The sequence below is a fragment of the Capricornis sumatraensis genome, chromosome 1 (assembly GCF_032405125.1).
Source record: "Capricornis sumatraensis isolate serow.1 chromosome 1, serow.2, whole genome shotgun sequence".
Classification (NCBI taxonomy): domain Eukaryota; kingdom Metazoa; phylum Chordata; class Mammalia; order Artiodactyla; family Bovidae; genus Capricornis; species Capricornis sumatraensis.
This window is the reverse complement of record NC_091069.1, coordinates 188,003,993-188,020,349: the sequence shown is the minus strand read 5'-3', so window position 1 is coordinate 188,020,349 and position 16,357 is coordinate 188,003,993. Positions and strand designations below refer to the sequence as shown.

Genomic DNA, 16,357 nt, shown 5'->3' with positions numbered 1-16,357 from the left:
CCACCCATTGCCCCTGTGGTGTATGTTTGCAATTGAATTCCAAAATGTCTCTTCATTTACATCATTTCATTGTGTTAAATGAGCCTGTTCCTTACCACCTTCTATAAGCAGAGGGTTAATTAAGAAGTCCTAGTTGCTTGCTTCTTCCTTAGATTCTGTGAAACTGAGGTAGATGTGGCATCCTTTTTAAGACTTTCGACTTGTACCGTCAGTATGAATTGAGTGCCTGTCTAGGCAGCAAGAATTTTCTTCATTGCTGATTTCATAGAAAAAACGCCCTAATATACTCACACCGGCAGTGTTACCAACATATACAGGCTAGCACAGAAGAAATCACATTAGTCTGCCTGTTTGCATGTTACAGCGAATACTGCAGCACCTGTTCAAATTGGAACGGACTAGACTGCCAAGTGGAGGACCTTTGTAGAAACTGGAACACTTCTCAGGGACAGGTGGCAGAAGAGGGGAGCTCACTGTTCTGAGAAATAGGGTTACCCAAAAGGAGTTGGGTGAAGGCTTCCCTGTCACGTGACCAGAGCACACTGGCAGAATTTCCCACAGAGCCAAGTCCCCTGGCAGACAGCAAGGCCACTGTAAGGGAAGCGAGTACTAGTCGTCCAGTCGTGTCCGACTCCATGTGACCTCATAGGCTGTCCGTGAAATTCTCCAGGCAAGGATACTGGAGTGGGTTGTCATTTCCTTCTCCAGGGGATCTTCCCGACCCAGGGATTGAACCCAGGTCTCCTGCATTGCAGGCAAATTCTTTACCATCTGAGCCACCAGAACAGGTACTGTGAGGAGACTTCCAACCAAGTCCCAGGCCTGCTCTCCAGAGCCACTTCACAGCACTCAGGGGAATGCTGGCTCCTGGCCCTAGGCTGTCACCTGGTGACCAGGCAGACGGGGTCCTCCAGGGGTTGCAGGTCAGAGGGAACCCCCACCAAAAGGTGCAGGCTAACAGGAAGGAGTCCTTTACTGACCGTGTTACTAGGAGCTCGCTCCCTTCGGAGTGCCCACTTCTAGATTCTGGAAGTGTGACAACCCACTTTGATTCTTGATTGCAATGAAATGTGAGTTCAGTTTGAAGCAGATTAACTTCCTTTTTGGTAGTCAGGTCTCAAAATGAACTCCCTCCTCTGCGACCTCTGTGGCCTCTCTCAGTTCTCCTGCTCCTTGTGCAGGTTCTGATGCCGGCTCTCCCTCTTTGTATCGACCAACTGTACAGTGACGGGAACAAGAGCGACTATCAGAGCAAACAAATGCATGGAATTAAACAAGGTGGACGTTACTGTTTTCTGTCCTGTCTTTTCCTTAGGGACTGCTTGGGTCCTGGGAGCTACCTTCACAAGTTTTAGAATTTGTCAGGGAAAGGAAAACTTTACGTGACTGGGTTTCCTGCAGCCCGGAAAAATAGGTGGTGAGAAAAGCTGGTTTCTGTGGCATTTTCATCAGACATATCCACAGAAAGAAGAGACGACCACCATTGTGTGATTGTCTCTTCATGATTATTCTGCCACATCTGAGACAGGCGCTCTGCTCCTTCCCCACAGCTTTCCTGCTGTCCACCTTGCAGCTACTTCTCTGGTATGAAAACCCGACTCTCAAATGTGCCTAAGAGGGAAAAGGCAAAAATGAAAATCTTCCAATGCACACAACTGGTAAGAAATCCAAGAGTAGAAAGCTAAGACACATTGGATTGTCTGATCTCAGGTAATCCTGAATCCCACTGGCAAAGTTAGCAACATGCACAAACACACAGCATACAGAATACATATTTATTTATTTGGCAAACTGCTTTGCCTGTAAAGTCACAACTGCTAAGGCACATTGTTGCGAAGTCAAGGGGGAGGAAGGAGAGAGACAAACCCAAGGATCCAGGTAAAGGGCAAAGGGTACAGGCTTTCAGCAGTGGGGAGAGCTTCCAGTGTCTCCCCTCGCTTCTACCACAGAGCTTCAAGTCCAGCTGGTGTCCTCCTCATGCTCTTTCTTGTTCTCAAGCTTCTTTTAAAACAACACATGCTTAAAAATGAAGTACTTGTTATGTTTTTATAGATTATACTGTGTCCAAAAAACACTGCTTGGGAATTCATTCTTTATAGTGAACAAGTATTCCCAAGAATTCGTGTAGAACAACTGATCTGCATTAAGCCTTGGCAAGAGTCTTGGCCAAGTCAAATCAAAAGCCAGCAGATGGTGCCCAAGGGCAAGAGTTCTGATAAGAAATGATGAGTTCCTCCTGTGGGGCACAGGATCCCAGAGCGGTTCATTTTAGGTGCCAAGGTCCTTTTGTCCTTGGAACTGAATTGATCTGTGCCAATTACAACAGTACAGCTATAGAAAGCAGACAGCTACAGATTCATTAAAACACAACACAACAAAGTAATCCAAAGCCAAGTTTTCTCCTTGAATTTCCCTGAATTGAAAGATAAAACAGAATTATCCCTTAGTTATTGTCAGGAAATGAAAAAAAGCATTTGGAGGGTATGCAGGCTGGTACCTGCATACCAGCTGGTACGGTGTACCGAGTCCCTTCTCCTAACAAGACAGAGGAGGCATTCTCACACAGAAAGGACAGACTAGAAAAAAGGTACTGATGGTCATTTGGTTCAGGTGAGTCGAGGGCTCTGCACAGATAGGTAAGCACTTCTCCAGAACATATTCATAACATACAGAGTGAGCTGCACTGATATTTAATAGTCTGACTGCAATCAGCTGAATTGTCTGGACATGCAACCAAGAGGAGATGTGACATGTGGTAAACATCAGTGCGTCTGAACAAAGAGCATTTCAGCAATCACTGCTTCTGAGCTGTACATGGAAATTGTATGCAGTTTGTCAGCTTGTTTCCCTTCATTAACGCAAGAGGTAGGTCATCAGCAAAAAAAAAAAAAAAATGTATTGAAGAAACACTCTTCAGGAGACTAACAGGAAGTGTGGTATCAGTGATGTAGGTTCACGTCATTAATCTACATTTAGCATGTCCACAAGGGACGAAAAAGGATAAAGCCTGTCACGACAGCCGATCCCTGCGCGGAAGAGGCACGCCAGACAAGGGCCATCAGCATCCTCTCCCGAGACAGCTCAGGGCTTGACAAGAGGCCAGGATGACACACTACCCTGAGTTCCTTGTTATTCAATAAAATACAAACAGGATTTCCTGGGAGGCCATCCATTTTGCAGAGTGTCTTGCTAAATCTTGGTTGGTTTGAGAATCTGATACGATTCACCTTCCAGAGCACAGTGTCCTTCGTGACAGGACAGGGCATACAGAAGAACAGTGTCCAGATCACCTATTGAGAATAATTTAAAAACAATGAGGGGCTTCAGAGGACCACATCCATTACATACATAAGCAACAGAGTCCAGGGAGATAGCACCCAAGAGACCCAGATCACGTGACCTTCCTACTATTCAGAGAATGAGCGTTGCTTATTTCTTTCAAACGTAGGTCTTTCTGACTAACTTTTTTAATGAGGGTTCCAGGAACTAAGGCCACCAGGGCAATGGCCAGCAGTTTAAAGGCAGTTTCCCAGGAGAAAAGAGCATCCAGAGAGGTGAGGGTGGACAGGATGGAGCCCGTCTGCACACAGATGAAATTATATGGGATCAAACCTGGAGGAAGAAAAGGGACATCCTGTTACTCTGGGACAGGAAAACGAAGACCAGTAGTGCTTCAGAAAATTCACCAGTAATTCACAACAGTGACTCCAGTTTCATACGTGACTGTCGCACAATTCTGACTCCTAAACATATTTCCTCTTTCCCTTCTTCTCTTCCATTCCTTCCCCTCCTTTCCTCGCTTCCCACTACATTTGCCTCATTAAACAAAAGGACTTGAGATGGTCTGCTAAGATTTAAACATTTTTTTTTAAACGGGAAAACAAGAATAAAACAAAATGAAGAATAAACAAAATTAAGGCAAAAATGCATAAAGTTCACTCATTTGCTAGAAGCGTCCCCAGATTTGGTTCTGAGTACCCCACAGCCCAAGCAAAGAGAAACACCAGCATTATGAGTTGTGCAGTATGCCCAAGATAAAAACAAGTTTCTTAGAAGTAGTAGTACTATTTCATACTCTGTACTGTCCGTAAGACATCATCGAATCCACTGGATCCCCAAAGTGACTGGTGGCCCAAGAGGCTGACTGTATCACAATCCCCCGTGAAGCTGTTAAAAACATACTCTCAGGCAGTGCCCCAGGGTCTCTGGTCCTCTGGGTCTGGGGGTAGAGCCCAGGAACCTGCATTCGAACAGCCTCTCCTGACTCCTACTCCCAAGACTCTGATTGGTTTGGGGCCCCCTGATGATCCACTCCTCTTCTCTAGCGGATGATGCCTCAAGATGAGACTCATCAAGGTCATATAATCTGTCAGAGGCAGAACTAGAACCCTGGTCTCTGGAGTCCTTCCAAGCCTCGTGCACCTGGTCAATTACAGGCTGCTAATAGAGATACAGAGGCACTCTCATCTAAACGCTGGTCTAACAGAATTAGCTGTGGTTGATTCTGCTTCGATTTAAGATCTCAGCTTCTCCCAGGAATTCCCTATTAATAGCAACTGCTCAACCACAGATCTGTCGTGTTTGACCCAGAGGCCTGAGTAGTGTTTTCCTTCATTTCTAAAGAAGGTTTAAGAGAGACGATCCTTGCCTTTGGCTTGGAGAGGGTGGGGTAGTTTACTTCCAGTGTGGAGAAAACAATAGTCACTGATTTCACAGGATATTAGCCATTTTTCCATTCAGATGAAAGTGGTCCGAAGCTGATACTTAAACACTGCTGTCATCCTAGCCTCGCATTTAGCCAAGTGGCTCATTGAGGGTAAGGAGCTTGCTGAAGGTCATACAATTGGCAAAAGGCAAGAAGGAACTAGCTCTTCCTAAGGCAGATCTTAATGGAAATAGGGGCCAAAATCAAACAGGAAGCCCTTGCTCTGACCTTCCCCTGCCTCCACCTTCTCTTCCACCCACAAACCTGAACTCTGCTCTCACTGAGCCCTTACTACGGGCCAGGTCGTGTGTTACACAGATTTCTCTTCTAATCCCAGGGCCTAGCACAGTGCAAACACACAATAGGCATTAAATACAGGTACAGAATGAACAATCCCTAATTTTTCCAGAAGTATTTTTATGGGTTTTCATGTTCAAGCCCAAGTAGACCTGCTATCAGGAACAATTACGTTAGACAAGGCTGGATGATGCTCTCCGTGAGCCTGGCTCACAGAGGCAGGCATGTGCCCATGACGACTGTGAGACTCAGACTTACACGCCACGTCTTACCGATAAGAACAGAGAAGAAGAACTGCACGATGGGGATGTTCAGAATCGGGGCCGAGAGGTTCAAGAACCAGTTTGGCGTCATAGGGAAAAGTCTCAGAAACAGTAAGAAGAAAAACAGGCCGTTTCTGTTCTCCTCCACCTGAAGCCAAAGACAAGGCCATTAAGAAGCAGAAGAGTCTCCAGCTGGTGAAAAATCTGTTGGTGCCAGGCACTGTTCTAGATACTTCTCATATTCTATAAATTCCAGGGCAGAGATTGTTTTCCTCATTTTTAAAAAGGAAGTGCCTGGGACTTCGCTGGTGGTCCAGTGGTTAAGAATCTCCTTTCCAGTGCAGGGGATGCAGGTCTGACCCCTGGCTGGGGAACTAAGATCTCACGTGCTGAGGAGCAACTAAGCCGGAGTTCCACAACTAGAGAGCCCAGGGACCACAACGGAGACCTAGTGCAGCCCCCACCTCCCCAGAAACGGAGGTGCCTGAGGCTCGGAAGTCAGGAACCTGCCCAAAGACACAGAGCCGGCAGTGATGGAGCTGGAGGCTGAGCTCAGGCCTTCATCTCTAGGAGACATCAACAGACCCTCTGGAGCCTCCTGCAGCAGGGCAGGGGGGCACTGTGGGAAACCCCTGCACCACACTCCCCTCAGGGCCATGCCACGACTTTCTAGGGACCCGGCACTCAGAGGTGCCCTCTAACCTTACCTTCTTCTGCAGCAGGAACACTTTGTCAGGAAAGTAGGAGACCACCAGCTGTTTGCCAAAAACACTGGAGAGCAGGTAGCAGCCCGTGGCACCCACTGAGGTCAGCACGCAGCACAGCAGAAGCCCCAGCCAGGGCCCAAACAAAGCACCGGCTAAAACATTCTGCAGAGGAAACAAACGCTCTGCATGAGGACATCCGCCAGCTGCCAGCCATCTCGTCTTGAAGCCTGGGAGGCCTAGGTTCCCTCCTCCTTCAGTGATTTTCCTGGACAAAAAACCCTATTCCCATTGTAAAGAGATGAATGAAAGGCGATGAAAGAGCTGGGAACTACAACCCTGGCTTCAGTCTTCTCACCCTTAAAACTGGGAAGAGGATTAAAACCTCAGAGGACAAGACAGAATTAAATGGGAAAATCTACGCCTAACACCCAGCCTTCCACATGGGCTGTGGTAAGTCCTGCAGACCCTGAGGCTCTGGGGAGGCAGAAAGAAAGCTCTCAAGTTATTTTTTGCTATTCTAAATGGACACAAACCATGGATTTCCCCTTAGTTGACCACAAGAGCTTTACAGAAAGAATGTCTTGTGTTTCTTTGCTTTCTGCAGGAATTACATCTCTGTGGTATGCTAACCCTGGCGGTTTTGTATTGACCAGGTTTCTAGCTGACACTCAAAAAAGCCTACGATGAACCAAAAGGGAAAAGTGAACCAATACTTCCTAAATGCAGTCTGGCTGGTAGACATCATCCTGCCAAACATGGAATCCAAGAGAGAAAATAAAAGGACCTGGAAGCGAGAAGGTGGGGATCTCCTCAGCACCTCCAATGTGTTAAGGACTTGACGACATGTCCAATTTAATCCCCAATATGACCTTGGGTGGTATGCCAGCCTCACCTCATTCTACCAGTGTGAGATTAAGTATGGTGCCCAAGGCCACATGAAGAAGAAATAGGAGGCACCCCCAGGGAGCAGCCAGCTCTTTGCCCTGCAGAGGGATCAGCTCAAGAGAGAAAGAGAGATGGGGGCAAGCCCAGGAGACAGATGGCCTCTAACCTCCGGCACCACACATGTCCCCATCTCTCTTGGCGTGGCTATGTTTGCTTTTCTTCCAGGTGCTAACAAAGACACTGCTGAGGCAGATCCAGCCTGAGCTGAATGTTGGGGCAGGAGGGAGAAGCAGGACAGAAGGAAGCTTTCAAGGCTGCCTGCTCAGTGCAGAAGCTGCTGTGTGCCAGGCGCACCATCACTGTGTCAGCTCTTCTGCACCCACTAGGTCATTTAATCCTCCCACGTTAACAATCCCAGGGGGTTATGTAGGAGAGTCTCTGTTCTACAGATGAGGAGGCAGGGTTGGAGAGGTTAAATGGTTGGCTCACTGTTACACAGCTGGGATCTAAACCTACCCAAAGCCATAATATACATACACATTTATACCAACCAGCTTACAATGCTGCTGGGAGGACAGCAGAAATTCTCTCCTGTATCACCTGAGGTGGAAGCTGGTTAGAAGCATCCAAGAGCCCACGCGCAAGCCTGGATCTAACACTGCAGCTCCCGAGAGCCAGGGGGCTGCCTGGAAAACCAGAGTGACTCGTCCCCACCACTCCAAGTGAATCGGAAGTTTCCCGACTCTCTCCAGCCTAAAAGCACCAGGAACAACCTGCATCTGTTCATCAGAAGCTTACAAAGGCACTTCCCTGTGCCAGGCAAACACACAGGCTGTGAACAAGGAACAGGCCCAGCCCTCAAGGAACTCACAGACTAGTGGAGAAAACAGATTTTAAAAGAAACCAACATGTAGAAGGGGAGAGGTCTCAAGGACAGTGCTCCACAGCTGTCAAATCCTTAGAAACAAAAGCAGCAAACTTGAGAGGAAAGGCAGGCTCTGGAGCTGGAGGGTAGCGGGTGGGGCGAGGGTTCAGACCCCAGCCCTACCCTCTCCTCGCCTCGTCATCAGGGACTTAACTTCTCACCATTCACTTCCTTGTCTGTAAAATGCAGATAATAGTGCCCATTACTGGCTCTTGGGAGAATTAAATAATGTCGAGCAGGTAGAGCAACCAGGACAGTGCCTGACACAGGGAAAGCTGTCAACAAACAATAGCCACGGTGGCCTGTCCTCTGACCTGTAGGCTCTGCAGCCTAATGGCCCCTCTGCAAAGAACGTGGCTTCCTGGGAGGCAGGCACAGGAGGAGGGCAGGATACTGACCAGGAAGCTGGACCCAGGGATGGCAAAGCTCTGTTTGTAGAGGTAGGCACTGCAGAAGAGCAGGAACACGTAGACCTGGTGTTCCTTTCGGTATTCTCGAAGGACCTCGGAGAGTTCCCGCAGCTCAGCCAGGTCCGAGGGAAACCATAGTGACCTGGAGATTTGGAAAAGCAGATGGAAACAGTCGAAAACAGCCTCATACCTAATAAAGTCACTTGCTGTGTCTTCTTTCCAAAACAGATTTTTAAATGTGCCCATCATCTGGTCTGCTGGGAACCAGCAGAGATGTGGGAGGCTAGGATGATGGATGACCTGATATTTATTACACAGTGGAGGCAAGAAGAGCCTTGGTTTGGAAGCAAGGGACCTGGCGTAGCATCTGAACTCTGCTATTATCCAGTGGTATGATCTCAGGCTAGTCCTTGAGCCTTAGTTTCCTTATTGGAAAAATGGGAGGTTAATGGTGGATAATCACTAAGTTCCCTCTTAGCTCTCAGATTTTATGGACTAGTCTTTTTTTTAATTTTTAATTGGAGGCTAATTGCTTTACAATATTATGTTGGTTTCTGCCATACAACAACTTGAATCAGCCGTAAGTATACATATGCCCCCTCTCTTGAACTTCCCTCCCACTCCCCACCCTATCCCACCTGTCTAGGTTGTCACAGAGTACGGGGTTGAACTCCCTGTGTTATACAACAACTTCCATTAGCATCTATTTTACATACAGTAATGTATATGCATCAATGCTACTCTCTCAATTTGTCCATCCTCTCCTTCCCTCGCTGTGTCCACAAATCTGTTATCTATGTCTGCGTCTCTATTCCTGCTCTGCAAATAGATTCATCTGTACCATTTTCTTAGATTCCATATATATGCATCAATACATGACAGGTGTTTTACTCTTCCTGACTTCCTTCATTCTGTATAACAGGCTCTCGGTTCACCCACCTCACTAGAACTGACTCAAATGTGTTCCTTTTTATGGCTGAGTAATACTCCATTGTATAAATGTACCACAGCTTCTTTATCTACAAACAATAAATGCTGGAGAGGATGTGGAGAAAAAGAAACCCTCTGGCACTGTTGGTGGGAATGTAAATTGATACAGCCACTATAGAGAACAGTATGGAGATTTCTTAAAAAACTAGAAATAAAACTACCACATGATCCAGCAATCTCACTACTATGCATATACCCTGAGGAAACCATAACTAAAAAAGACACATGTACCCCCAATGTTCACTGCAGCATTATCTACAATTGCTAGGACATGGAAGCAACCTAGAAGTCCACTGACAGATGAATGGATAAAGAACTATTCCTAAGAGGCAAATGGACTAATTTCTAGGCAAGTATTAAACGCCCTGAATTGCCTTCCTTTCCAGGGGTAAACTCTCCCCCCTAAGCTTTAGGCCAAGGACAATTCAAACTTCATACTTAAGTTACTAGGTAAAACGATTGCTTTATCAACCACAAAGGAGCCAATTAAAGGTTCCCTGGGAAAGTGTATTTGTCCCACACCATAAACATAATCTTCTTGATAATATGTCAGGCTTGAAACCAACCCTTTCAACCAGCCTGCTTTTCACCCTGCTCTCTATATGGTCCTCAGTGTACTCTGATTCCTGTACAAGGGTTACCCTGTACAAAGGCTACCTTGCCTCTGCCATCTGAACAACTCTGGAATCCATCAATGATCAATTACACGCAAACCCTCCTGGTTCTCATTAGAATGTTTCTCTTACTCTGACACCCACAGCACAGCCTTCCCAGCTAGAGCAAAACAACAGTCACTGAAAACAGCTGTCCTAATATTCAAACATAAGTAACATACATCCTCATTATCTTCACAAATAGTAGGCCGGTTTCACGACAAACCGGCCCAGTAGGTATTTGTACCACCTCCTGCAAAAGGAAAAGCTGAGACAACCAAGAGACAGTCGATAACTAATTAGTGAATAATTTAAAGTTGTCCATCAACGTTTTTCCTCAAGCCCGATATGCCTTCAAGTGCCAAGGGCAGATCTGACCAGAAGTGAACTGGGGAGGACGAAGGAGGGAGGCTGAGAGCAGTCTTTACGAACTGGCTGCGGGTCCACATCGGGGCGAAGGTGGGATGCAAATAGGGGTCAGGCCTGGGCCTGGGAAGGCGACGGGAACATCGCTCAAGAGGCGATCCAACTGGGGGGAGCAGAGATGCTCCAGCAGGATCAGCCCAAAGTTAGGCGCGCGTTTCCCTCCGCAACTAAAAAAAAAAAAACAAAACCAGAAGGCACCAGACCGCACTCCCGCGCGGCCGGCAGCGTGCAGATCCCAGCCAGGGCCAGGTCCCGGCTCCAGCTCACCCGGCCTGCCCAAGACTGAGCCCCAAATCCCGGCCTCCGACGCCGCCGATCCGGGAACCCGAATCTCCGGTTCCCAGACCTCATCCTCGGACCTGGCTCCCTTCCTCTGACCCGAACCTCGGACCCAGTCACCGCCGCCACGCACCTGTCTCCAGCCTCCTCGGCTGAGACCAGAGTCGACGCGCGAGGCAGTCGCGTGGACAGCAAGTACAGGGCGAAGGTGCTGCCGGCGAAGACCAGGAGGAGGCCGAGCAGCGAGTGCATCGCGGCCCCCGCGGAGCGTCCTGGAAGTAACGCCAGGAACCTCGCTGCCTGCCGGCTGCGCCAGCGGAGCGGGTTAGCAGACGGACAAGGGCGGGGTCTGCCCCGGGCCCCGCCCCCATCACCGGGCCCCACCCCCGGCCCGGACTCCGCGAGCCCCTGGGTCTAGAATCCGGCAGAAACCTTCCTTTCCGGGGAGGAAGGAGGGAGGGGGGTTCAGGATGGGGAACACGTGTATACCTGTGGTGGATTCATGTTGATGTATGGCAAAACCAATACAATATTGTAAAGTAATCAACCTCCAATTGAAATAAATTTATATTAAAAAAAAAGAAACCTTCCTTCCTTCTGCTCTTGCTTCTGTCCTCTTTCCGTCTGTATATATTTTTTATAGTTTACCTCTGTCTCTTTCTCCACTTATTTCCTGGGTCCCTGCCAGGCGTTAGGACGTCCAGGGTGAATCAGGAACCCTGACCACAGCAAGCTTGCAGTCTAGTGGTCAAGAGACTTGTTGACCATCAGCTGAACCAGAGGCTCCAGTCCAGTGCGGTGGGATAATCAAAGTGACCACGGAAATAAAGAGAATTTCCTTTTATTGAACTCCTACTATGTGCCCAGTATCCCTAATCCTCACAACAGTTCTGCAAGTTTGGTTTTTTGTCTTTATTGAGCAGATGAAAAATCTGAGTCTCAGATTAAGTGACATCCCCCAAGAGAGCCACAATTAGAATCCAAGTCACCCTGGGTCCAAAACTAGTGGTTCTGTACTGCGTGGATTCATGGAAGAGGTGGGGTTTGAGTTTACCTTAAAGGATGAGCAACATTTCCACAACAGAGACACGAAAGAGAAGGTGAACTGGGGACCCCAGTACGGGGCCAGCGTCTAGTTTCTGTGAAGCCTAAAGGGGTGAGAAATGAGACAGTGGCAACAAACTGGAAAGCATGGAAGAGCAGCTAAGTAGTTGGATTTTTTTTTTTTTTAATATTGTACATGAGGAGACACCACCAGAGGTGTTTAAGCAAGAGAATGATTTAGTTCCCATTTTAGGATGTTTTCCCTGGCAGATGATTAGGCTGCATTCTGAGTTGGTAGCTGATGAGAAAGGACGCAGACCTGAGCCAGGACCACGGTAGTGGGGAGGAAGATGGACAGACCGGGAAGAGTTGAGCTGGTAGGACATGACCAACTACATGGAGAATGACAGAGAGGACTCCAAAATGTCACAAGCCTGAACAGAAACATCCTTGTCGTATCATTCAAAGCTCCTCTTGAGGGGCTACATATAGAGGACCTGTCAGAATTCAAAGTGTACAAGGTCCTAACAAGCCCACGTCCAGCAATTTAACCCATAGATAGGCCCTTAGGCAGACAAAGATGTTATGTTCAAGGGTATTCTGTCGGCTTTGTTTTGATACGAAGATACTGGGAACAAGCCAAATGCCCATCATTTGAGGACTATCGAGGTTAATTGTGGTATATTCACAAATGGAACAAATACTAAGCAGCTTCCTGAAAAAGGGAAGCAGCTCTGTGTATCCAGATACAGTACAGTAGCCGGAGAGATGGGTAGACTAAAAATCAAACAAGTTGCAGTGTTAGACTATATTATGACTCACTTGTAGGAAGAAGAAAAAAGATACATTTTATATTTTCAAAATTCTGGGATTTGCAGGAAGGAAATGAAATGACTCAATGTCTGGGATTTGCATCAAAATAATGGGAAGAAAGGAGAAACAATGACTTTTTAACTCCATTTCTTTCAGAAGAAGGCTTTATTAGCATCTTTATCTTACCGAAGTTGTTGAAGACAATAAAGATTTTAAACTTCACCTTGTTGACCTGAATCTGAATATAATGGCTAGTAAGGACATAAACAAAACAGTATTGGCCATTGAGTTGATAATTACTGAAGCTGGGTGATGAGTGCAGGGAGGTGGATTTTACCATTTTCCCTATTTCTATGTATGTGCAAAGTTTTCCATTTTAACACTTGTGTGGGACTGCTCTCAGCCCTCCATTCTTTTCTCCCTTCAAATCTGCCATTCCAGCTGAACACACATGATGTTAGTTTGTGCCTGTGACAACTTTTCTGCCTGAAAACTCCTACTCTTTCATCAGTACACAGGGCAATTGTCACCTCTTCTGAGAAGCTTTCTCCAGCTCCTGCAGTCCAAAAGGCTGTTCCTTCTCTGTGCTTAGGGCCGCCTGTGAAGTATCTTTATTCCTGCGGGCATATACTGTACTCCAGCATCATCACCCATCTCCCCAGGAGACAGTGAACACTTCTGTAAATGAGACAAGGTCTCACCATCCTGTGTCCCAGCCCTTAACCCTGTGCCTGGCTTTTCATTGGCACTTAATAGAAAGTGAAGTCGCTCAGTCATGTCTGACTCTTCGCGACCCCGTGGACTGTAGCCTGCCAGGCTCCACTGTCAATGGGATTTTCCAGGCAAGAATACTGGAGTGGGTTGCCATTTCCTTCTCCAGGGAATCTTCTCTATCCGGGGATCGAACCTGGGTCTTCTGCACTGCAGGCATGCTCTTCACCGTCTGAGCCACCAGGAAAGCCCAAACTAAAGAAGGTCCTACCAAGATTTGAACTCAGATCGCTGGATTCAAAGTCCAGAGTGCTAAACATAACACACTTAATAATAGTTGGTTAAATCAACGGACCAGGCCTAGGGAGGAAACGACTGGTTGTTTGGTTTGGAACATGTTGATTTTGAGAAGTCAAAGGAATATAGGAGGAGGGAAACTGAATGAATAATGACACTGAGCCTGGGCCGGGGATGTGCACAGCAGAGAAGAGGAAGAAAAGCTCCTGTTCTCAAGGGCTTCACTTTGCCTTTGGTTGGGGGAGAGTATGGAGAGTTACAGAGCATGATATTGCTACAGAGGAAACGATGTGGCCAAGCTTCCAGAAAAGCAAGTCTCATCATCACTTTTATGGATGATGGCTAAGCAGGTATTCAGATGGAGTCACTTTAAGGGCTGATGAAGTCCAGAGCTGTGAGTGTCGAGCAGGACTGCATCTTAAACATCGGTCCCTTCCAAGCCCATGCTCCTCGCTCCGCCTGGCACTGGCACCACCTCTCAACGCACAGGTGAAAATCCAGAGCTTGGGCTAAACATTCATACATTCTGTCTAGAGGAGACAGTTGAAACGGGACAGGTGGAGGTCTCTTAGGGAGACCATAAGAGGGAAAGTAATAGCAGCTGACCCCACAGGAAACCTTTTAAACACATGAATGTATTTATCATATCACGAGGCAGGGGCTCTTTAAAGCCCCCGCTTTAAAGTCCAGAGAAGGGAAACTTAGGTGAAGAGAATTCAGTAGTCGGAGGTCACATCCCAGCAGATAACGGAGCCTACCCACTTACCCTATACTGCCTTTTGCAGAAAAGACTGAGATCAGAAGCCTGCTAAGGAAATAGTGGAAGCGGTGAAAGAGAACAAGATGGCTCATTCAGGGATGTTAGCAGAGAGAGAGGGTGGTGGGTAAGGGTGTGCTAAGGGCCCCAGAAAGACTGTTAGAAAGGAGCCAGTGCTGTGTCAGAGTCCGTGGAAAAACCCAGCAGGGAGACCTGAAGGACTGTGGGACTCAGCCACCACCAGGTGGAAAGGGACTTTTGACAGCTCATTTGGAAGACACAAACCTAATTTCCTATAGGCTCACTGCCCAAGCCCCTGCTTGCGGCCCCTGACCTATCCCCCTTGCCTCCTTTCCTGATTTCTCCTGCTCAACCCGTCTGCTTTGGGGAAGAAACCCTGGACTATGCTCCCCACTACCAGCCCACCTCCAAAATGATCATGGTCTCCCTTCTGGCCCGCAGCCCAGCACCTGCAGAGCCAGCTGCAGCCTGCACAGCCTCCACTGAGGCCACTCACTTACAGCACATGCCAGGCAGCCTGTAAAGCACAGCAGCAACCCACCACCAGGGACACATGTCGGACTGGGTAGCAGGTCAGGGTAATGGTTCAGGAGTGGGAAGGAAGAAAAGCCAAGAGGCTCCAGGGAGAATGAATTAGCCCGTCACTCCCTGTGGCTCTTTGTCTTAGGGCTCACCCTCCTCTTCTGGCTTAGCTCTGATCAGACCACATGGCTTTGCATCCCCATACCTGCTCCAACCACCACCAACAAGAAGAGGATGGACACCTGCCTCAAGAGGAAGACCCAAGGGCCAAGTCCTCTCCCTGGACTTTGGAATTGGACCACCTAGTGAGTGGTCTCAATGATCCCAAGGACCCCAGTGACCCACAGCTGCCCTGTGGAGTGGGTGGAGCTGATGCAGAGAGACCCACAGCAGAGCACAGGGTTCATAAAGTCCCATGGACTCGTTGCTGAAGGCTCCAGGGTGGCCACCATCCCTGCTCTTCCAGATGTCTGATGGTTCAGCTCTCTTTTGGGTCCACACGTCCTCTCTCTAATAAAATCCAGGCTAATATGAGTGGATTTCTGCTGCTGGCATCCCAGGTCAAGAATGAGAACACAGGAAAGGGGTCTGAGGGTGGGAGGTTTTGGAAATAAGTATGTTGATGTCTAAACCAGAATGGAGCTGGCTCCCTCAAGTTCCTGAGGATAAATCCACTCCATTCTGCTCAACAGACATCGGTGGGCACCTGCTTTGTGCCTGGCATTGTGGTAGGTGCCAGGGCAGCAAAGACAATAAGCAGCAACTGCTCCCGTGGTGCTCCCAGCCTTGGAAGAGATGCCAACATGGAAATATATTACAATATGGCTGAATACCAGCTGCGCCAGTAGCACATACAACGCTGGTGGCAGACTGGGTGGTAGAAGAGAGCCGTGGAAGAGCAAGCCTGGCCCAGAGTCACCCAGAAATGCCTGAGGATCCTGGAGGGCTTTAGCTGAGGTGCAGAAACAGGGGGGTGGGCAAGGGCAAAATCTCCCTGGCTTCAGGATAGGTGAGCCTGCTGCAGGATGGTATCGGGACCACCTGAAAGTCGTGATGAGGAGCGAAAACAAGAGCCAAGCTCTCTCTCCCAGGAAGCCTGTGAAGTGGGCAGTGGACCCACAGCGACAAAGAGATAAGAGTAAGAAAGGTGCCCGGGAGAGAGGTCCAAGGCAGGGAAGCGTGGGCGCCCCCAGGGAGACGGGCTGTAGCTGGGGTGGAGGGCCGGTCCTTCCTCACAACCGAGCATGCCTCCACAGGGCTTACGAGATAATGGACAGTGTTCATTTAGTATTTCCTGAGCGCAGACTACAGTGCAGGCATCACACTAGGCACACGGCCTGTGCCTGGCAGATCAGTTTAATGGAGAAGACAGACATTAATCAAATAATCATACACACACATGTTTAAAAAAAAAAAAAATTAAAATGGCTATGGAAGGAGAGGTCCAGCAGGCTCTATGGAAAAATGAGGGCCGGGGACACTCCCCTGGGGAAATGACCATCCAGTGAAGGTCAGAACGCTAGGTAGGAGGAGATACAAGTGAATAGAAGAGGGAACAGCGGAGGCTACAGTTTAACTGCATCTTTGGCCGGGGATTCAGACAAATACACTGACAAAGACAACGAAGAGAGGCGAGGATAACTGGAGACAGA

At 48.1% G+C, this 16,357-nt stretch overlaps 1 protein-coding gene across 1 annotated transcript; it reads right to left on the bottom strand.

Annotated features, from left to right (window-relative positions):
- Window positions 1–1,822: 1,822 nt before the first annotated feature.
- Window positions 1,823–10,792, bottom strand: TMEM41A (transmembrane protein 41A). Its single transcript, XM_068978721.1, has 5 exons — window positions 10,674–10,792; window positions 8,181–8,334; window positions 5,973–6,134; window positions 5,275–5,413; window positions 1,823–3,612 (listed from the first exon to the last, which is right to left on the bottom strand). Exons 1-5 carry the CDS (start codon window positions 10,790–10,792, stop codon window positions 3,392–3,394), a joined length of 795 nt encoding a protein of 264 aa, XP_068834822.1. The 3' UTR covers window positions 1,823–3,391.
- Between the last annotated feature and the right edge of the window lie 5,565 nt (window positions 10,793–16,357).

Excerpts from the sequence above, each read along its gene's own strand:
- TMEM41A (XM_068978721.1), bottom strand. The coding sequence starts at position 10,792 with ATGCACTCGCTGCTCGGCCTCCTCCTGGTCTTCGCCGGCAGCACCTTC. Across the intron at positions 5,414-5,972 it reads TGTTCCTGCTGCAGAAGAAG|GTGGAGGAGAACAGAAACGG; the intron begins GTAAGGTTAGAG and ends CTTTGGCTTCAG. Across the intron at positions 3,613-5,274 it reads CTTCTTCTCTGTTCTTATCG|GTTTGATCCCATATAATTTC; the intron begins GTAAGACGTGGC and ends TTCTTCCTCCAG.